Source organism: Poeciliopsis prolifica, unplaced genomic scaffold (genome assembly GCF_027474105.1).
Source record: "Poeciliopsis prolifica strain line A6 unplaced genomic scaffold, Auburn_PproV2 SCAFFOLD013, whole genome shotgun sequence".
NCBI classification, from domain to species: domain Eukaryota; kingdom Metazoa; phylum Chordata; class Actinopteri; order Cyprinodontiformes; family Poeciliidae; genus Poeciliopsis; species Poeciliopsis prolifica.
Genome location: NW_026562388.1, coordinates 2,989,853 through 3,012,337, shown reverse-complemented (window position 1 = coordinate 3,012,337; position 22,485 = coordinate 2,989,853). Strand labels below are relative to the sequence as shown.

Genomic DNA, 22,485 nt, shown 5'->3' with positions numbered 1-22,485 from the left:
GTGACTTTTGTGGCTTAGATCCAGCACACATAGTTGTTCAAAAGCATCTAAATTACAAGTGGAAGAAAAACAAATTCCCCTTTCTACTGTATCCAGCCATTGTGAGGCGATTTAACTGATCAGAGCCGAACGACTTGCGATTGTTACGACTTCGGTTCAGCCTTGGGTTGAGCTCGTCACATGGGAACCATTCGCTGTGCCCTGCTTAACCTTGAGTGATTCCTGAGCTTTCATTTCTTCACCTCTAGTCTCTCCCCCATTGTTGGAGCGGGGAAGTGGGAGTGGAGCTCCTGGATGCGGACGGCCCACTAAAAACAATCAAAACTTGCGTGGAAGCGTCTTAAATGCTCTCGCATCAACACGCAAGCATCAATCGTGCTCATGCAGTCGCAACAGATGCTGAGGTAGCGCAGACAGGTGTAGACAGGTGACTAATCTGCTTCACTTTGATAAGTCGAACAAACACAGAGAGGCTTGTTGTCTTCACATATCGGGAATTTAAGAAAAAAAGCAGAAGAGGAGGTGGTAAATCCATGAAACAAATCAGTTCCCAGGCTTGCCAGAGCAAAGGAATGAGGGAGGAAAGTGATACTTGAAGGCTTTTTAGCCTCGGGCGTGGAAGATGACACGATGAGAGACATGCCTGTCTACTGTCCCTACAGCAGGCAGGCCTCCGAATGTTGATTTTCATTCATCTGTTCCACATCGATGTTGTTATTGTGAGGCATGTTCTTTCTGAGAGTAAGAATGTCCAATTAACTATAACTTTGCACACATCAAAGTTATAGAAAAGGTTAAAAAAAAAGAAAAGAAAAAAAAAGGACTCTAGCTTGAGAAATAAACACGGGTGAGATTTCACAAGTGGTTTGGCTCTGTTCCGGTAGCAAGACAGGTTCATCAAGGATTTTTGTGATCAGACTTTCTTCCTTTGTTTTTCGAGTGAGTACTTGCACGTCAGCACAAGCATGAGTTTGTGCTCAAAATAGCAGCAGTGCAACATCAGTAGCCAGATCAATCTGATCTGGCTGCTTGATAGGTGGCAAAGTAATAGGAAACCAACAGATCCAACATGCTTCATGCTGATGCTGTGTGATTGAGTCATAGTTTAATACACAGCAGATACTCACCAGGACCCCCCCAATCCAGAGGTTCATAACTGCAGTGAGGCCCTTATAAAACTTTGCATGTTCCCCAACTCAATTGGACCAAGTAGACGAGAATTACCAGGTTTTAAGAGTTTTAGTCCAACTTCTATATGTGTAATAGGCGTTTAGTTTCTTTTCAGACTTTTAATTTTGTTCGTTATTCCTATATTCTAGCTATTTGTGATATCTATTGCAATATTTTCCTTTAGTTTCCAATTTTACCTTCTATGCCTTGTTCCTAGACGAATTTCCTCACCCTCACATTGCACTGGAGGCCTCCTACTTCCTGTGCGACTGGAGTTGCACAGGAAGTAACACTCACGGAGACTGTTTAAAAAAAAAAAAAGAAAAAAGGTTGAATGCAAATTTGTAGCCTGCTTGAAAAATTGAGAAAATGAACCAGCTTCGCCCCCCACCCCCAAAGCAGATCATAATACCCCAAAGACAATCAAGGACGCTCCATCCACCCTCTCCTGACCTCCACTCCTTTTTTTTTTCTGCCCCAAAGGCTTCCCCTCCCTGAGTCCCTCTGAGTGTGGAATCTCCCTGAATTCCTGAACGAGGACAGCAGCTGCTCATCGGCTCACAGGCAAAACAGAAGGAGCCGAAAAGCAGAGCACTGGGTGTGCTGATAGTTGTTGAAGCGGTGATTATATCAGGTACAGCAGCCCCCCGTGGGGAGAAGCAACGCAAGTTTATTCATTTTAACTTGAATAATTCTGGTTCACAGGAAATTCACACAAATATTGTGCAGTTATGTTAGTAGTAAAAGCAGATGGCTGACTGGTTTCTATAGGTATAGATAAATGCGACAATTTGTCTGTCTTCCATTTTTGTAAAAAAAATAAATATAAAAACACGCCTAAAAGTTTCTCATCAGTGAATTTAAATAAAAAAGAAAACACTTTGTCACACAAGTACATGTAAAATATACTACTCCATGCTTGGCTGCGTTCTTAGCTGTGAATCACCCAATGTGGTAAATAAAGTAAAAGGCGTAGATTTCTTTATATCCAACAAGGGGCGCTGTTGCATTCTCTTTTGAATTAAGTATTTCCTTTTTTAGTTTTTGTTTAAGGACTCATTATTTGAACAAAAAACTTCACATAAATAGCATTCATTTATTCATTCCTTTAATTCAAGCATCCATTATTGAAAACCTGGCAAACACACGGAGCATAAACTTGTCACATAAACCCCAAAATCTTGATTATCAGACTAATGGCGAAGGCTTGCTGCATGACATTTGCACAGATTTCCCCCCCAAGAATATTTATGTTCATGTATGCGGATTCAAAGTTTTATTTACTTACTCATAAATCTGAGACATTTCTTAATTTCAGACTTGGAAAAATACAACACAGTTTAAAGACAATAAAATTATTCTACTTAGTGATTATCAAACTAACACAAAAAAATGACCTTAAATCACCTTTGGTAATTGCAGGAGTGTTTGCAATGGACAAAAATCAAATTCAGTCTCTCTTTTTTTTTTTTAGACGTTTACAGTGCTTTGCAAAACTATTCATACCCTTGACATGTTTTCTCAGATTTTTCACATTTTATGTCTTAACAGAGCAGCACATACATGTTGGAAAATATGTGATTTATAAATATTTTATAACAATTAAAAATCTGAAAGGCGTGTTGCCTTTAACCCTTTTTAGTCTGATCTGAAGCCCCTAAATGAAATTCATTACAACCAGTTGCCTTGAGAAATCAACTGATTTGTTAAAGGTTACATGTGCGTCGTTTTATTTATAAGTGCAGTTCATTGTGTGAAGGACTCGGCATCATGAAGACCAAGGAACAACACAAACATCCAGCCTGAGCTGCAAAGGTCGATAGGTATTTGTGTGTTAGACTGGCCCAGTCAAAGCCCAGACCTACGTTCACCATGTAGTAACTATTTTGTAAAAGAAAAAAAAAAATCTTACTAGCAAAGTTGGTAGAAAAAGAGCCCCAAAAGACACAGTGGAAGGTGAGCCATAAAACTCCAAGGGATGTGGACACTATTGCAAGCCACTGCTTAGCCAATCAAAAAAACACCAAAAAACCAAGTGCAATACACGTCGTAATAGGTAAAGTGCAATCTGCTCGTGATTGTTGAGGGTAAAGAGATCTGGTAATGACACATATTACAGCTAAGGTAAACAACGGTTTCATTTTTCTTTAGATATGAATAATAAAGTCAAGTTTTGGTCATATTTGAGACTTGGTGATAATGGCAATAGCTGCAACTGTAGGAGATCAGATGTTGCATAGCACTCTGAGACAAACGACATCTAAAGGAATTAATTGTATATACTGCTTGGTGTCAAATATCTCAAAGTAATTCATCATTTGTGTGTTTTACAGCTGATTAATTGATAGAAAACTTCTTCATTCATTGCTTAGCTGGTTACAGCGTTGGACTGCTGATGGCGACTAACATCTGCAGACGACAAATTTCACTTGTATAAAGTTTGGATTTCCATTAATCTCTAGGCCCTGAGCTGAACAAAGAGAAAACGTGCAAGCCCTTCGGTCAGACCAATTTTACACAGCATACATACGGAAGCTGAGAGCAAAACATTTTCCACATATACTTTTTGCCAATGGTTTTATCGAGATGAGTTATCTACAAATGCACACCATTGTGACATGCATTTGAGGGATAGACTAGTGTTTAAAGCACACACACACAAATCATCTTGCGATCTCGCAAAAACTAGGTGCGTTTGTCTTGAGATTAACTTACCTTGAGAAAACCATTGGGGAAATTAAGTCCCTATCTCGAGAAAATGGGAAAAAAGTTTAAACAAAAACGTCTGCTCTTGACTTCCGTGTGTGCGTATGTTCAAGCTACAAGTTGTTCTGCAGCCAGGTCATGTAGCTCCTCAGTGCCCTCTTCCCCACATCAAAGTCCAACGGCCAGCTGGTGAAGGTCAGACATCCGTGGAAGCCGTCCTCGTAGTAATCGCTGGTGACCGACACTCCGGCGTCCTTCAATCTCCGGGCGTACATCAGCCCGTCATCCCTCAGCACGTCGAACTCGCATGTTAAAATGTACGTACGAGGACATTTGGCCAGCACCTCTGGTCCAGCCAGCAGAGGCGACGATCGCGTGTCCAGCAACCCCGGTATCTTCTTCAGCAACCCGTGAGAGTCTCTCTCCACGACGACAGGCTTGTAGCTTTTCTTGAATTTCTGAGAAAGCAGCGAGGTCCAGTCCAGTCGAGACCTCAGCTCTGGGGTGAGGGCCGAGTGTTGCAGGGCGCTGTGGTTGTTCGCTATGAGCTGGGGCTGCAGGGAGATGTCGGCGCCGAGGTACTGCAGCCAGAACTGGACCATGACTTGGCGAGGAAGGATGGCCATATCCCGGTTCTGCACATAGGAGGGTGTGTTGAAATCCAGAGCCTGGAGCACTGGGTAAATCAAAGCCTGGACACTGAATTTCACAGAAACACTATCATCTGTAGCAACCTGGAGAAACACAGACACTCAGAAATGTAAATTTCATTTGAGCTTGCAACTGGGGGTCACATGAATCCGAGATCCTGGGTTCTGCGAGTACCTCCTGAGCTACGGCGGCAGCCAGATTTCCTCCAGCGCTGTCTCCTGACACAGCAACACGCTCGGGGTCGATAGCGTACTTGTCCAGAACCTCTGGAGATAAGAAGTGTTTGGCAGCAGCGACACAGTCTAAAAATGGCTCTGGAAAGAGGACCTCTGGAAACAGACGATATCTACACCCGTTCAGAGAAAGTTTTAAGAGTTAGCGTCACTGAATAACAGTGAGGTTTTGTCACAACAATCCTGCTTCTAAAGAGTTCATAATCCTTTGTAACCCTTGTAGCGACACTCTTCAAATCCTTGGAAGTGTCGCTAAAGAGTTTATAGGGTAAGCTTCACCCCAGATTCTCAGTGAGATTTTGGTCTAGACTTTGACTGGGCCACTTGAACAGAAGAATATTGTTTGATTCCAACCGCTGCATTGTTGCTCCTTGGCAAGTTTGAAAGGCATGCGTCATTTTTCTTCCCCTTCATAAGTACGGGCTTCTTTGATTTTTTTTTTTCTGCCAGTAAAACATTGTCATTGTATTGCAGGATCACAAAATGGGAAAAAGTTCAAGGGATTTAGATGCTTTTGCAATGCACTGCACCGCCAATTGGAGGTCTTGCAGTGCGTCACCTACACGGTACACAGTATAGAGTCAGAAGAAGAGATAAACTTACTCAACAGAGACGACCACGGTGTTGAGCTCATCAGAAATCATGCGGCTCACTTTATCATACGCACCCATCTCTGAGGGAAGAGAGGACAATATTTTCCAGGTAAAGCATATTTTTTTAATGTGCAAAAGTAAAACCTTTCTTAACTGATTTGTGGCATTTGCTGAAGGAGCCAAGGTGCTGTAAATATATACATATAAAAAAATTCTCACTCCCACTGCCAAACGCCCAGCCACCTCCGTGGAGATACATCAGGCCTCTCCTCAGGTGACCCTCCCCTCCGGCTGGCGGCTCGTAAACCCTCACGGGGATGCTGGCGAAGGTGATGTCGCTGATCTTCACACCTGGGACGACCCCCGCAGGAGACCTGGAGCCCATGAGCGCCACCATCGTCGAGTCTAAGCCCTCCATCGTGCGTCTGAATGATGTGATGTAATGGTCGGTACCCAGGTGGTATTTCAAAGCAGCCTAAAGACAGTGAGACAACCCCACCCCCCAAAAAACATCTCAGATGATGGAGGCCATTGACAGGAAAAGACATCCGACCCAGTGACCTCTGTTGTCCTGTAATACAGAGTGTCTCAATACTCGTCCTGCATGGATGCCAGAAGGCGCCCATTTTGGCAGGGACTGAGTTAAGAATCAGTACATGAGGTACTGATTCAGGACATGAAAGATATGAACAACGCTCTGCTTTATTTCAAAGAAAATGCTTTTTTCTTACAATGTCCAACGGCTTCACAAAACACAGCTGTGGTTCATTTGGAAAAACAAAAAAAAAAACTAAGTACACTCTAGCTGCTTCCACCGCACTTAAGATGGAAAGAACCATATATGTTCTGCTCATTAAAAGCTCTAAAAACACAACAATCCTGCAAAACTTGCCTCATTTCTTGACAGTTTAACACTAAACGCTTCTGCAAAAGGCCTGTGTTGCTTTTCTTTGAAAGCAGCACATTCGCCTCAACTAGTTAGGCAATCCTGATGTTCCTCTGCCTGAACAGTGTGTATTTCCCAATATGGAGCAAAGGTCAAGTTCAGGAGAGTTTCTTCATGGCACCGTCAGAATGACTTTGCAGCTTTGCACTGTGACAAATATTGCTGCAGTTCAAAATTTGTGCAGACATTGCATTTCTCCGTACACACTAGAGATGCACTCTGGGAATAGGTTGCACTAAATAAAACATACAAGTATAATTTAACTGTGCAACAGCATTTAGCAGCAAAAAAAAAAAAAAAAAAAGTGAGATTGAAAAATATGACCTCATACCTACTCTCATTCAGGTCAAAGTGCAGCTGAAATCGTAATCAATACCCCGGGAAAAGTTCAGTGTTATAAAACAAACAAACAAAAAAAAAATCTAATGCCATTTATTTAAAGCATAACAAAAGATGTAGAGAATGGAATGGAAGCCTCACATTTCTGCTTGCAGCCTCAGAAGGCAGGGAACGCATCCTCTCTTACCAGGTTCCTGACGGTCCTGAACGCAGCATCCACAGCCATCAGCTTCCAGGGCTGCTGGATGGCGTCAGGCACCGGGGTGTAGATGTAGTAGGAGAGCGCTGCCGCCAGCAGCACCGTAACGACCACTGCCTTCAGCCCCATCTCGCTCTGTCCCTCAGGGTCAGTGTCCTCTGCGTCCCGCAGCCTGCTGGGACCCAGACGTGAGTCCCACACGCTTCATTTGTTTGGGGCTGGAAGGAGGCACAGGTGCTTCCGCTCGAAGCCTTTCACATGAAGGCGCTTATTTCAGCTAAGTTTTTGAAATGCATTCTTATACATATGTAATAAAGCAATATATATAATGTTTATTTTTTTTATTTATGTAATTGTCTTGACACATAGTGATGGTCCTGTAACTTACAGGATCGTGTTAAGACAATATCTAAGACTTTTACTTTGAAGGGACGGTGTAGAAACACGTTTGTTTCTGGGACGTTTGCAATGAAAACATGAAAAAACTGAAAAGAGACATAAATATTATTTGCAATTTATTGCATTTTTTGTTTGTTTTGTTTTGTTTTTGGAAAGAGTTTAGCATGTTTATTGATAACATTTTTAGGAGTGTTTCCATGCAAATATTTCTGTGAATTATTTCTACTTATTTGTTTGCTAAATCTGCTCATACACGTCTTTAAATTAAAACCTCCTCTTCTTCCCTTTCTTAAGGATGTGACCCAATGTAAAATCAATAGCAGACTACAAACAGCAAAGGCACTCAGAGAGACAGTATTTGTCACATGAACACATTAATGGTTGTTTATTATAGACGCCCTGTTCTTCTATGTGCTTCATTCGTTTGTTTGTTGTGAAATAAAGTTTCTTGGGGGAAAAAAAAGAAAGACGTGGGACATGAAAAAGTGTAAAACAATTTCTGACCACAGAGGGGCGCTGTTGGGCTGCAGATAGGACAAAGTGAGAGACGAGCTGAGCCTTTAAATTCAAATCTGTTGGAGAGATAAATCTGAACCTCTGTCATAAATTTGTGAAGATTAGAAAGATTAAAAAGAAACATATCAAATGACTATTTTTAAATTCAACTTAATCATTTTCTAGAGCGCTTTAAGAGAAAACCGAAAGTGCTTAGTAGGCAATGTCATGCCGACGTAACAATAAAATAATTACAAAATTGAAAGGGGTGAAATAAAATGGACTTTTTAAGAACTGTTGATGTTGCAATTAATAGTTAGGAATGTCTTGTACAATTTGCCAGGACACAATGTAAACAAAGCCATAACATAGAGAGTTTGATCTAAAAAAAAAAAGCTCCCATAAGAACTCTATCTGCAAAGACATCAAGATTTAAAGAAAAAGAAAAAAATAGGTACTTCAAAAACCTTGACGAACAACAAAACTGATTTTAGTGTGTCCAAAGGATGCATGTGTATGAATGGGGTCATTTGGAAAGGTTTAACGTTGGGCGTAAATGTAAAGGAAGGACGCTGCAGAGAGGGAGGATGAGTGACAGCCTCATTAAAACGTGGCCTGACACTCACCAGCTCGTTTTCAAAAATGTGTTCTAAATCTGTTTCACAGTCCCAGAAAGAAATGGATCTGCGCATGGGGAGCAACACTGAGGATAACAGTGGGGACAGTGCAAAAGAGTCTCAGTGGCATTTGTCTGGCGGTCTGTCTCTGATGTCCTATTTGTCTCCCTGTTTTCTCCCACGGCTCCACGCTGACCGCGGCCAGTCCCTGGGGGCCTCATGTCAAAATAAGCACGGCACTGGATGAGGATCTGACCCTCTGCGCTGAGAAGGGTTTCCAAAACAAAGCCCCTGGACTTCCAGACCGTGTTAGAGTAGTAGACTGCAGAGAAATCAGAGTAGCTGTCAGAAAGTCATAAATAAATGAAAAAAAGTAAAAAAATTCTCACCTTGCTTCCCTGAAGCAGAACAATTAAAACCACTTCAACGCTGAAATGGGTTAGGGTTAGTACTGCAGAATTGGTTCATCTTCTTCTTTTTTTTTTCCCGGTGACCTCTTCTGCAATTGTCACACTGGTGGTGCATAAAACTCCAAATCTTTGTTGTTGTTGTTTTTTTGTTGCAGCCTTCTTCTCGACGTTTAAAATAAATATCACGTAAATATCACAAACGCCTCACTTTACCGCTTTCAATGAGCCACTCTGAATCAGTGTCAGCAAGAAAGCTTGGAATGCAAACTTGATATAGATCATTTTCTAGAGTATCTGCATTTGTGTGTGTGTGTGTGTGTGTGTGTGTGTGTGTGTGTGTGTGTGTGTGTGTGTGTGTGTGTGTGCGTGTGTGTGGAGGGGCGAGGGGGGACGTGTGCATTAAAATATTCCCTTTCCTACCACCCTCCTCCCTGCTGTGTGTTGGCTTGGCATCTCCTCATGGTCTGTGGTATGGAGGGCAGAGACAGGGCCCCTCTCTTGTGACGCTGACTGGAATTACACTTATGGTCACCGAACTTGACTGAAAGCATGAGGCAGAAACGGGGGGTTTGCATTTCAGGCGGGCTCCGTCTCGCTGCAAGGCCCCTTTGCTCTGACTCTTGCCTTCAGATGCCTCCAAGAGTTGCAGCGCTGCTGCATCTGCTCTTCTGATTTTAAAGGCGTTCCGAGAGAAAACGGGACCCAACCAGAATGCAAATTAGGTTTTATAGCAGACTTCTGTGAGGGAGAAATTACAAGCTAACTAAATATACTCCAGCGCAGACACTCCTGGGAGGATAATTTGCACACACACACACGCACATAAGCATACACACAAAAAGTACGTGGCTGATGTGAAATCAAGGATGTCCTCAAGTGCGTTGAGAGGCGAAGATTTTCAGGCAGTTCCCTGTTGTGTGTATACAGCTGCAGGGATGACAGATGGATGCATCAAAGATTTACTGTGCATCATCACAGTGTGTCATAGGGATAATGAGAAAAATATTTCCCCTCTCGAGCGCATCACTGTGATACAATGCACAGTGACTGGGGGCTGGATATGGAGAGTAGTCCAGGGAGCCATTAGAAGATGAAGTTTGTCCTTTTCTTGTATCCATGTGCAATCAATGGGAGTTGCCCCTAAGAATAAGGAGACGATTTTAAGTGCCTTTTAGCCCACCATAGGATTTAGGTGAAGGGCATATTCATGTAAAAACCGCCACTGATTACAAATAGTTATGGTCATTCCAAACAAAGTGCAGCAGATATTAGCCTTTATTGACTACCTTAGCTCCGGAGAAACAATAAAACAAATGAAGACCTATATTCGGTGAAACAGCTTGTGTTTTGATGATCCAGTAGGAAAGTCAAGTGAAAGACGGGGGATTTTCATTCAAGTTTCTCTCTGGTTTGATGATTGGCATGTGATGCATCAGCGTGAGAGACGAAAGCATCTCTCAATTTTCTCTGTCTTGTCCTGTTACAACCAGATATTTGACACTGCTTTTTATTAGAAAAAACATCATAGAAATAAACAAGCAATAAACATGATTTTATTTATTTTTCGTCTAAGACCATTGTCAAAAACGTCTTAACACCTACACAGAAAATATGTTCCACCTACTGCTCATCAAAAGCAGCTCCAAACTCAGTGTTTCGGCTGTTTTGCTGTTTTCTGGAAGGCTCTTCCAGATTAGAGGAGCTCAGAACCTGAAAGCTGCCTCTCTATGTTTGGTTCTGGTTCTGTTGCACTCTGACGGCTAATGAGTTGACTGTTGAAAAGAAACTACTTACACAGAATTTTATTTTTGGTCAAAAGAGTAAAAAGAAGTACGTCACACTTTAGATATTGGAAACACTTTTTCAAAATCTTAATTTTCTTACTTTTTATAAATACACACGACCTTGAATTGGCTTATTGTACTGAATTCCAATAACATCACAATTAATAAACTTGTGGTTTCAATATGACAAATAGTGGCAAGAATTCTTTAATATTTAGCACCATTCCAGATTATATTTAAGTCAGATAATAAATGAACACAGGATGTCACACCTTTTCTTTTTGCAAGGGAGGAAGCTAGTTGTCACAACCTGAAACAGCTCTACCTATAAAATTAGACAGCAAGATAAGAGGTTTCATTTTTCTCTCTTATGTCAAGAAGCTTTTTTCCCTAGAAAACTGACAAAAGCACCTTGGACACAACATTACTTTCCAAGTTGCCTTTTTTGCTGCTATATTTCTCCAGCAGTCACGCACCTGTGGGTATTTAGAACGGATCTGCAGGAGTTTATATTTGATCTTTGAAGGCAGTGTGTTTTGTGAGGCGTACATAGAGGTAGGTGATTGTATTTTTTGCACCGTTTTTCTGAATAGAGCTCAGCAGGCTTAACCCAACTACACAAAATGCAAAAGTCAACAAAGTCCTTAAAATGAAAAATCAAGAGGGAGTGGCATTTCTTTTGCATTTGTCAAACTTTGAGCATATAACTGCTTACGTAAATGATGCTTTTGCACACACTCCATACAAAAGATATGATGCATGTGGCAGTGACTAACTAAAGCAACACAGGGTGATAATAAGAGTACTGAAACATTCAGGAACATCACAAACAAGTGGTGCTCACTTTGTTCAAACAACACCACAGGTGCCATTTTGGAAGAAAAACCCTGTTGTTATTTTATTTCGAAAGCAAAACAAGGTTTTATATCTGAAAGAACCGCAGAAATTGTCTGTTTTGGGGGGAAGGTGTGTAGCGAGTAACTGTAAATCATAAAACGTTATTAAACGTTAGCTTTTCTGAATCTCCTTTACTGGACTAAATGCATGCACAGAACTGCCAGGGGCAAAAGTGAACTCCGACTAATACTCTCGCATTAGGGATCAATTAAAACCTTGTTTTTCATGGGAATGAGAGAATCAGCACCGGTCTGGTGCCTGCCAGGTGAAAGCTTTGAATATGTCATCAGATTCCTCTCCATTTACTGGTAAACTCCTCCCTTCCTTTTATAATGAAATCTTTCCATGACAGTTGAGAACCAGCTTACAGAGTAGGAAAAAAAGAAAAACAAGCCCTGGAAAGTCACACCTGATGTCGGTAACAACCCGAGCAAACCATGCACACAAGGAAATTTATAGAAAAGTGAGCTCGGCATCATAAAGTGGACCGGTATTGAAGACAGGAATAAGCTGCAAAAAATCATAAAAAGAGGAGAAAAATTTGTCAGTACTTAAAAAACAATCACCAGTTCCAATTAAGACTGGCTGCTTTACTTGTTCCAATTAAGACTGGCTACTTTACTTGTTTCCGGGCCTCTAAAAATACGTATTCTTTTCAAACTATTGCGGGTTACGATGTGTAAAAAAGCAAAAGGTTTGTTTGAAGACACAACTTTTTTTGTTGTAAAAGATGTTGATGGCATTTGAGCCAGATGGGTTTCCAGTCTTCTGCGCAAAGACGTAACAACATGGCGGGCAGATGTTGCCTTAAAGTAAAATTTCCCACCCAATAATCTATGTTGATTTCTTTGTATGCTTGGATGTTAGACACATTCGCAATCTATTTTCTCCCTGCTGCATCTTCTTTGCAGGCCTTTTCTGTTTCTCACTGGTCTGCTGGGGATCCTGCATCAGTTTAATCACCCAGAAGATTAGAAGAGGCATCACGCCGGCAGATGGCCCGGGCAGGGAGGGTTCAAAGGTTGCGTGTCACATCGATGTAGACAACTGCATGCCTCTGTCCTGACCTTCGCCCCCAGGCATGCACCTCCTTTGCAGGCTTCCCAAAAGACAAAAAAAAAAAAAAAGAAGAAAAAAACTACAAACAAGCTACGGACACACGGGAGAATGAACGCAAATGAACAAGCACGCTCCGGTGACCTCCCGCTTCCAAGCCAACGCCCTCGGCCCACTCCCACGAGCCCTTCTCTCTAGGTCCAAATGCAATCCTGATGTTGTGGTAACCAACTCCCCCATCCCCACAGTCCCACTTCCAGCCCCTCAGCCAGAAACGTGCTCTCTGCACCCCTCCCCATACCAACTCAGCTGCTGCGCGGCGACACTGACAAGAGACAGCTGTTGCGGCGGTGAGAGGGTGAGAGTGTTGCAGTCGGCGGCAATCAGAGAAGACACGCACACACACACACACACACACACACACACACGCACACACACACACACACACACACACACACACACACACACACACACACACACGCAGATAGTCAGGCATGTGATGTTTCTGTGTGCGGAAAGAAAGGGAGGAGAAACGGGGGTGTCACTTCTTCTGAATCCACATCTACTTTCAAATTAGACAAACGCAGCTTTTTTTTAAACCCGTGGTTCCAGTGTGTGGGGTTTTGTTGTTTTGCGAATTAGGATCCAAGCATTCGGACGTGAAGCACGCACGCTGAAGGACATGCCTGGAAGACAGGAAGAGGGGTGTCTTCTTCTGGAGAAGGGAAGCATTTAAACAGCTGGTATCATGCAGGCTGTAATAAAGCTCTCCCCATCCTTTTTTTTTTCTTTTTACTGACATTTCCCTGTGAAGGAAGAAAGAAAGGAGAAGAGGAAGCCCAAATTCACAAAGGCACAGAGAAGCACAGCTCATCAAACCTGCTGATCGCTGCAGCGCAAACAGACGGACGCAGGAAAGCAGGGCCCTCCCTGTGAAAAGCGCACATGCAGTCAAGGGTTTCATTAACTTCGGTTTAGCAATAAGCTCAGCCCTGCCTACCGGATTTGCAGGGCTTTGGAAAAATAAAAAATAAAAAATTTTCACAGCTCTTGAGGTTTTTCACACTTTGTTGAGCTGCAGCCACAGACGACAGGGTGTTTTACAGAGATTTCATCTGAGAGAACAACGCAAAGTGGTGAATAGGTGCAAGTGGAAGGAAGGGACTGAATTGCCATCAGTCCCACTGGGAGGACAGCGACTGTGAACATTACATTTGAACTCTGCCCACATATTCTCAACAGCTTTTGGACTTTGACGGGGCCATTCTCACAATAAACTTCACATATCTTCCTATCATGTCTGACCAGTTTCTTTCTCCCTGCTGAAAAAAGAACAAAAAACATCACCGTGTCATGATGCTGCCACCATCGTGCTTCTCCATGTGTTTAGGGTGTATTTTAATTTTAGATTAAAATACACACAGATAAATAAACGCTATATAAAAAAACAAAACATGCTGAAACCCAAGTATTCTTTTAGTATGCAACATGACAAAGTGAAATGGATACAAATACTCTTGCCAGGCACCAAGTATTTATGCCTGGGTGTGGGCACGCAAGTGTTTGACCCTCTTGTCCTCTTGCCTATATGTGTGATGTTACATTTTTGGCGCCTGTTGCTTTCAGCAGAAGCTCCGGTCCAGGTGCCTGGTCTTCAGAGCGGATTCTCACATGCTTGCTCTTGCAATTCATCTACGCTGGCGTCCGGGGTGCCGAGTGACGCACCCTGTTCCTTTTTGTCAGGGACGTATCAGCACTTTCGCAGCCTTTTCTCTCACCCCACCCACTCCGCTTCTCCGCCGTTCCGTTCCTTTCTGTTCCTGGTGGGCTTGACTTGCAAGTTTCACTCGAGATATAATCTGTTTTGTTGGCTGATGCAGGTACTCTGATCCTCACTTTAATGAATTTCTTTGAATCACTGCCCGCTTACATGTGCTTTTAGGCCTCAATTTTTATGGACCGTGACAAAGATGAAACACTTCTGGGAGCTAAAGGCGACAAAAATGTGAAATTGAAACGTTATTTACATTTTTGTGCAGCGTGTCTCTGTAGACACAAGTATCTTAAAGGAGGATTTTATCAAGACAACGCCACCTTATGTTTTAACTGGACGTTTGATTCAAATAATTCAATTCTAAGGTGTAGATAGGCTGACTACCTGTGTAGGAAATGCACATAAAAATCTTGCTCAACATTCCTAAAAAACAAACAAACAAACAAACATGGTAGCTGCAACATAAAAGAACAATTAGACTGATTATGTCTTCCTTCAGTTTTGAGTAGTGCGATGATATTTATCACTTTTCATTCTCCTGCAGCAGACAAAACTTGAAACGGGGCACTATTAGTGTTTTTCTTTTCCTTTTTAGTCAGAAAACACAAGACAGCTGATCAAGATTTGAGGCAAGATTCATGCAAGTCATTTAGAAACATGTGGTATCATTTCAGCTCACCACAGCGCCGAAAAGGATAAGCTAAATTGCCACAACAATGGCTGATCGTGCAGCTGCTCTCGCACAACCAGCCTCAGATTGATGAGCTCGATTGGTGTCAGGTGCGCCAACAGCAATCAGAGCGGCTTCGCTCTCACACGCCAGATCAGCTGCACCGAGTGAAGGGGGGGGAACCTACACAGAACACCAAACAAACAACCCAGATTTGTGAGAGTTTAATCGCTTTTTCTGCTTACAGAATCTCTGTAATCATCAGTCGAAATTATTTTCACTGCAGCAAAAAAGTCCGAGGTGGATATCTTCCTGCAGCTTTGCTTGCTCTTCCTTTTGCCTGCGTTGTACTCAGTCTTCTTCCCACACTCTAAAACATGCATGTCAGGTTAAGTGCTCTCTCTAAATTTCCCACTGGAGTGAGTGTGTGCTTGCAAAGTGTCCTGTCTTTTGTTCTTCTGTGTTGCTCTGTGACGGTACGGTGAAAACAAAATGAATAGCAGAATGACAACAGCATAGCGAGAGTTTATTTAACTCCAATCCTAATTCAACTTTTACTCATACTAAAGGTCTTTCATGTTTCTTGTACATCAGAACGAAATTCTTCTGTTGATGTGGATTCATCCTTGGACTCAAAGTGATGCAAAAAAAGTACTTGAAGGAATAAAACCGACAGAGACTGCCGTCTCTAAATAGGGGAGGATTTTTTTTCTTCTCCTGACTGATACCTTTAGTCTCAAATCGTTCTGCTCTTTTGTAAGCTGTCGGTAAACCATGACACCAGCTACATGATGCTGATGAGCACATATCAAGAAAATCATACAAGTTGAACTTTATTTTAGCTTAATCAGAATAGTAAGAATTAATGGCAGGTCTAAAATGATAAATGGACAATGCTTTAGTACAAGAGTGTGCATATTTGTGGAACTACTTCATTGCAGTCATGCACGTTTTTACGTTTTTTCAGTTTTCTTCCTTTCATAAACTGGTTTGATTTGCACATGATTCACACACGATAAAAGCGACAAACAATGAAACAAATACCTTGTGTTTTAATAGAGGGTATGTGCACCTTAAGGTCCCAAGAAAGGTCTCTGAGACATTGAGGTCTCTGCAATGTTTTTCGTTCTTTCGCCGCTTGGCTGACATCTTCTTGGTTGTCTTCCTGTAAAGTTCGGCAGACTCTACCTCCGATTAAACTCTGAGTTTTTATTTTTAACCTGTGGGAAGCACGCACACAGAAACCGTCACAAGAATAGGCCGTCTTCACACACGCACGCGCGCACAGACAGACTCTCGACGCGACCGTTTGCGCCATGTGATGTGGACCTTGTGACAGTTGATGTTGTTACCGGAGACACATTCCTGCGAGGCTTAAAGGGGGATCTTAGGTGTGAGTCTGTGCATAAAAACAACATAAAAAAAAGAAAGAACTAAACCACCTCAGAGGGTCATACTCTCATTCATCTGTAACTTCACACCGTCTGCAACACAACCACAGACCCCCGTTTTCAGACCCGTTCCCGCTCTTCCTCCTCCTCCTCTTCCCAGGTCATCGGCCAAAACTGGGCATGTTACGGTCGGGTGGAGCCTGCAGCCTCACTGTCTCTTCGAACAGAGTTTGGAGACGTGGACGGGCAATGCAGAATAGAGACACACATGATGAGTGAGAGAAGGGTCAGATCGCAGGTGTTTCTGTCACTTCCTGTCAGCAGTTATTTTTACAATAAAATAAAATAAAAGCATGTCACAGAAGAGGATTCTTGGCTGGAGGCCTTGGTTCACGTGTCCACTCTTAGCCCAGTGTTTTTCTTGTCTACATTAACAGTGAGAACCGGCCTGCCATCGGAGAATCTGCAGTCAGTGGAGAAGCTGACCACCTGGTCTCCATAGAAACACCAGTTTTAAGCACACAAGTATTGCAATCCCCCCAATTAATTGTGCAGCGTAACTACGTTTGATTCCTTGAGTGAGCAGCATGTTTCAATTTACTGGCCTATTACAAAAACCCCAGCCATGAATCTCACTCGGAATAAGTCTGCTAAGATTGTTTTTCAGTAATGACTGCGTCCTCGTCGGCTACAGCTTCTCCCAAATTATTCATAGCTCAGAAACTACTCATTACAGTTCATGGCCTGTAATAAGAAGACGTTTGCTGCTGATTGGGCGGAAAGCTGTCTACGTTCTGTTTCAGATGCGCCTTAGCAGTCTGACACGTTTAATCTAATTACAAAAGTACGATTAGATTAAAGGTGCGACAATAATGATCCAGAGTGTTATTTCTGCCAAAACTTTGCCCTGCTGAGGACATTATTTCTGCAGATATAATTAGTGCCGTTTGGACAAAAATACATTGTTTTACATACAACAGTTCAGTTAGGAGATTACATTTGAATAGCTTTGAGTACTTTGACATCAAAACAAGAGTAAAGCAAACATTTGCATCAATGTCATGTTGTGCTGGTGTTTTCAAGTTGCCCTAAAAACATTTCTGACTAGGGCTGGAAGGATTATCCAACTATGTTAGTAATTTTTAGTTCTAAATGTTGGATTCACAAGGTGGCACACATTGTGGATTGTCTCTTTGGTCAAAACTATACAAATTAATATTTGGACAAACATCCCATAACAAGATGCAGAGGAGCAACATGTTTTTTGTGGCCATCAGAAGATGTCTGGTATCATTCCGTCTGAAAGTTTGACCACTGCTCTTATCGTAAATCGCTGCCCTGATTTGAAATTGTTGCGTTCCTTCCCTCGAATCCTAATGAGACATCATCTGGGAAATTTTGAAAGGGGTTAGTTTTATTTTTTGTACCATTTGAGCTGAATAACCCAGTCGATTCGTGTTGCACGATGCTGGACATGAGAACGAAGTGTGCTTTTCGACATTGTCTGTACAGTTCAGCCCATAGTTAAGATTTGGGACATATGAAAACACAACAAGCTGTCTGTCTGTCTGTCTGTCTGTCTGTCTGTCTGTCTGTCTATCGTGTGAATGTAGCACTTGGAGCATCGCAAACGATTTGTAAGACGTAAAAAACCCCGACCGGGCCGTCAGTCTCCTGAAGCCCCCGCCCAGCCGGTCTGTTAACGGGAACTCCCCCCTAAGTTCCCCAGTTCTCTCCTCTCACTGCTCATTCTCTCCATGAGCTGTCACACGCGCACACACAAACATACACTCACACGCGCGCGCGCGCAGCGACGCGTACGCACACGGAGCTCCCGCGAACCTCCGCTCCGCTCCGTCTCGTCTCTGGGCTGCCGAGCCGCAGCTGGTTTGACTCTGCGGGCAGCGCGGAGCCTCGTCGTGACAAGAGTTTTTTTTTTGGGGTGGAATCGGCTGAGCCGCGGAGAAGGAAGGTAAGACGATGGTGTCAGAGTGACCGCTTCCTCTGCTCTCTGTTTAAGGAAACTTGCCTGCTTGTCTCGCTGTGTTGTTGCCCTGGAGGAACATCAGTTGGGCTTTACGTGTGAAATTTCCAGGATGAATTGGGCGTTTTTTTTTTTTTTTTTACACGTTTGGGTCCTCGCGCGCTCAGAGGTACGTGCGCATATCGCGGGCGCTCGTGCCCTCTCACATCAGTGGGGGAACCTCCAGTTGTGTGAAAGGAAGTTGAGATATCTTACGCCAAGCCTCCTGTAGCGAGGCACCTGAATGCCTCTCACAACAAGTGGTGTAGTTCTGGGCAATGTGCTCAAAGCTCAAGAGGGAAACTAACTTAATTCTGGAAAGGCAAATCAGCTGAGATGCCGTTTTTACATTATTGTTTTTTTCAGCGGATGTCAAGAAAATCGATTGTCAGTGAGCATGGCTCAGTTACCGGTATAAAAAAAAAACCCCAAACAAACATATTTGTGGTTTTATAACCACAGATATTCTACCATGCTACTTCCTGCAGTTTAAAGTCCTTTTCGTGCATTGCCAGAGAGAGAGTGGTGGTAGGAACTGGAGTTTTTTTTTTAGCTTTTCTTTTTCCCATTGAGTAATACAGGGTTAACTCCACTTCACTTCTCCTTGCACAGTGCTGATCAGCTGGCTGACACAAGCCTACCACAGTTATACATGAAAGTAGGCTTGGGGCTGGTTTGAGATTATCATGGTGTGATAACTTTGTGGAAAATAATTCACATCTTGGTGCAATCTCGTTTTTTCTCAAAAACGCCCTAAGAAGTTGGAATTTCAATCAGAAAAGTTGACTGTGTGTGTATAAAAATGTGGTGAATGTGGCCAACATTAACCATTTGTTGGCACTTCTGATGGTTTACCTCTTTAATCCAGACACGCTTAGTGCGGTAAACATGTTGCCATTGTTTTAAATTAGAAAAGTAAGAGAAATATGCTATTGTCAGGTTGCATTGCTAACAACAGTTAGCCACCACAGTGGTTAACAAATCCCACTGTTTCCTGACTTGCATTTAAAATGCTCCCTTCTCAGGTGTGAAGTCACTCCCAGCTGCAAACTCTAATTTTGGAGAATATTATCCTTTTTTGTTGCTATTTTCTTTCCACACAGATATAACTAGGTGGCTATGTTGTTGGACAGCTAGCTTGCAGCCGTATGCTAAACAGACAGCCCGCTTAGTGTGAATATCAATCAAACTGTAATGTGTTAATTTAGCATATCGGTTGTTTGTTTAGAGTTCAGTATAGATTTCAAAAGCTCTGTGGTTGCATTAATAAATGCATTTTTAAGTTTTTCAGCAGTCTTTGAGTTGAACGGCTCTGAAAAAAGCTGTAGCAGAGACAAATATAAATTTTCAAAAACCAAGCAGAAATCAGAAAATTGTCTACTGTTTTGAATAATGCTGCATTTGCAGTGCTGTAATGCAACTCGTTTGTGTCCTTCAACCCTCCTATAAGGTGAGCGTTTGTGCTACACATTCGCAGGTGTAAGTGCGCCTGCTGTTTGATGATATCCTGTCAGGTCCTGGAAGGTGGGGGTCAGTCACAGGGTCTCCCCTTTGGAATTCTCCAAGAATAGATGTGACACACACATACACACGCACACACACACACCCCCCCACACACACACACACACGCACACACTCCGACAGACCTGCTGTCCTTTTTCAAACTATGAGTCCGTTCCCTCCATGTCCACCCATCTCAGCAATCCGGCTCATTTTTATGTCATTCTGGACCAGTTTTATCTATTCATCAGCACTGATTCAAAAACTAAACAGCTGAAGCAGAAAAGCCTGTTTTTCATTATGTGACCAATTGTTAAATAATGTTTTTCAGCCTTTTTATTGTCAGGGAATCCTATGATGTTCACATTCTACAGCATCAGTCCAACCACAACTCTTGACAAGGCAATTCGGTATTAACAAATATTTGTTGTGTGGACTCTATTCTTGTTAAAGGGAAATGGGTCAGAAGACAGAGACAATTCACCTGTGCTTTATTGTTACTCCCCGGCAGGTCCAGTGTATTTTGTCAGGATGATGGATGCTTGAATAAGTGTGTGTGCTTGTGTGTCAGTGACTGAAAGAAGGAATTGGAAGAACTCGCCTGCTGAAACTTGAGCCGATTTGGACACACTGACTTTTGCAGGGCCACAAAGAGTGTTCTTCATGTACTTTGAGGAATCTGGAAGCTTCTATGTGTATGTGCAAGCCTGTGTGTCACATTAGACATCTTCTTTCATCTGACATGGATACCCACAGATATCCTTATGATTGTTTTTGCCTTCTTGTTGATGCATAGTTAATTAGTGACTGTCTTCCTGAAAGACCCCACAGGTTGTTGTTTCTTGCAGGAAATTACAACTTGCACTTTGAAAGAATGTGCAGCTTGCAGTGGCTGTGGAACAAAGCGTCATGTGAAAACAACAACAACAATAAAACAAGCAGGATTATGACAGGAGTAAATGCATGGTTTATGTTTTTGATAAAACATTGGATGTAATGTCTGTCTCTGTTTTAGTGGTATTATTCCTGAATAAAAACAGGAAGCAACAGAGTAATTGCAATGACATATCATTGTCTTAACAGCTCTTTGTTTGGACTTCACCGAGGAAACCAAAAAAATTGCATTTGTTATGGCAATGGCAAAAAAAGAAAAAAAAACATGTTTAAGCCCAACACCTAGCTTTTTTTTAAACCTTCTTATCCTGGTTTCTAAGGGATTAAAGTTTGATTTATAAGCATATTAGCAAAGTACAAAAGTACATAAGTTAATTTAATTTTAACAAATGTTCTGATAAAAATAACACATCAAAACAACTATTTCAAGACTTCTCCCAAGACTTGCATCTTAAGAAATACCAAGTCCTTGAAGCATTTTGTTAACAAACCCAGCCCCACATGATAATTTAGTTATTGCAGTACCTGTTGCTGCCTGTTGAGGCAGCAGTTCACTGGAAGTACCAATTATGATTGAGAATGTGAAGTTCCATCCTATTATGTACCACATTGGGATGTAGAGATGAACTGTTTTCCAGCTATGGGGCCAATTTCCAATCTCTGATTTTATTAAGCTTTGACCTGCTGACAACAGTACAGCCTTATTTCCCTATGTACTGTCAACAAGTACAGAGGACAGAGGGTACTTGTTGACCCTCTGTTATGATGTTTGCTTCCATTTAGAATTTGCTGCAAGTACTGCTATTCATGTCTAAATCCTCGATTTTTAGTTAAGTAAGTAAGTAAACAAGATGCAAAACAAATTTATTAAAAGGCACAGATCCTGACCTGAAAATACATGTGCATGTTGGCTTGATGAACAGTGTTGTGAAAAAGTGTTGCGTTGTATAGACCACTTCTGGTTTATTTTTATTTTTTTTTTGCCACACTCAATATTTCAGATCCTGTTTAATTATCAGACAAAAATAATGATTTATGCTGACCTAGTGTAAAAATGTCATTGCTTCCTGAGCTGGTTGGGCCATTCTTAAGTGGCAACAAATGCCATCAGGTTTCTGTAACAAAAGACAAAGGAAATGTGTTAATTCAGCCACAGTGGAAAGTTTCTGACTTGTTTAAGGTCACCCCAAGCATCTTGATTGGATTAAAGAAAGGAATTTGACTGGGCCACTGTCCTTCAGATTATTGTCCTACCATATCACTGAAATTCATACCTAGGTAATGTAATGAAGTGCATTTCTTGGTGAAGAGCAGAATTCATGGTTTCTATTAATTACAGGACTTTGTTGAGGTCCTGAAGCAGCAAAATCTCCCCAGACCATCACACTGTTATTTTTTGGCTTTTTTTAGTTTATCTCTTGTGTTAGTTCATCTTTGCTCATTGTTTGTGCTTCAGATTTATTTATTTTTTTTAGATTAGGGTTTCTTTCTATTCTATTTAGTATCAGGTTCAAGTTTTTTCTCTCCCTTTCTTTCCCTTTCCTTTGTAGATTCGTCACCTTACCCTTAGCTTGCTATTCTGCTCCCCTTTCCAGCTGTTTCCCATTTCCTAATTTACCTCTGGATGCTCCTTTTCCCAGCAGCATCCACTCACCAGTCATTAGCTCTTCTGGTTGCTTTGTCACTTCCACCGCTTCATCATTAAAGCTCTTCAGATTCCATTAATCCTCACTTTTTC

At 42.0% G+C, this 22,485-nt stretch overlaps 2 protein-coding genes across 4 annotated transcripts in view; one reads left to right on the top strand and one right to left on the bottom strand.

Moving 5' to 3' along the window:
* Positions 1–2,261: 2,261 nt before the first annotated feature.
* On the bottom strand, positions 2,262–7,049 carry nceh1a (neutral cholesterol ester hydrolase 1a). 2 transcript variants are annotated; one of them, XM_055038759.1, is made up of 5 exons: positions 6,826–7,049; positions 5,573–5,828; positions 5,364–5,433; positions 4,702–4,873; positions 2,262–4,610 (listed from the first exon to the last, which is right to left on the bottom strand). In XM_055038759.1, the coding sequence occupies exons 1-5, from the start codon at positions 6,964–6,966 to the stop codon at positions 3,990–3,992; spliced, it is 1,260 nt and encodes a 419-aa protein (XP_054894734.1). In that variant the 5' UTR covers positions 6,967–7,049; the 3' UTR covers positions 2,262–3,989. The 2 variants fall into 2 exon arrangements, with proteins under 2 accessions (XP_054894734.1, XP_054894735.1); XM_055038760.1 differs by having other exon boundaries at positions 2,262–4,511.
* An 11,056-nt stretch (positions 7,050–18,105) lies between these two features.
* The window catches only part of ppp2r3a (protein phosphatase 2, regulatory subunit B'', alpha), a 62,166-nt gene continuing 57,786 nt past the window's right edge, over positions 18,106–22,485 (top strand). The window contains exon 1 of one of the 2 annotated variants that reach the window (XM_055038224.1): positions 18,106–18,302. The gene's annotated coding sequence lies outside the window, so the exon portion shown is untranslated. The remainder of the gene's footprint in view (positions 18,303–22,485) is intronic. The other variant, XM_055038223.1, reaches the window with a different exon arrangement.

What these genes read in the sequence shown, in the direction of transcription:
- nceh1a (XM_055038759.1), bottom strand. Translation starts at nt 6,966, where the DNA reads ATGGGGCTGAAGGCAGTGGTCGTTACGGTGCTGCTGGCGGCAGCGCTC. An exon ending in TCAGGACCGTCAGGAACCTG is followed by an intron (nt 5,829 to 6,825) that starts GTAAGAGAGGAT and finishes CACTGTCTTTAG; the next exon opens with GCTGCTTTGAAATACCACCT. An exon ending in CTGGGCGTTTGGCAGTGGGA is followed by an intron (nt 5,434 to 5,572) that starts GTGAGAATTTTT and finishes CTCTTCCCTCAG; the next exon opens with AGATGGGTGCGTATGATAAA.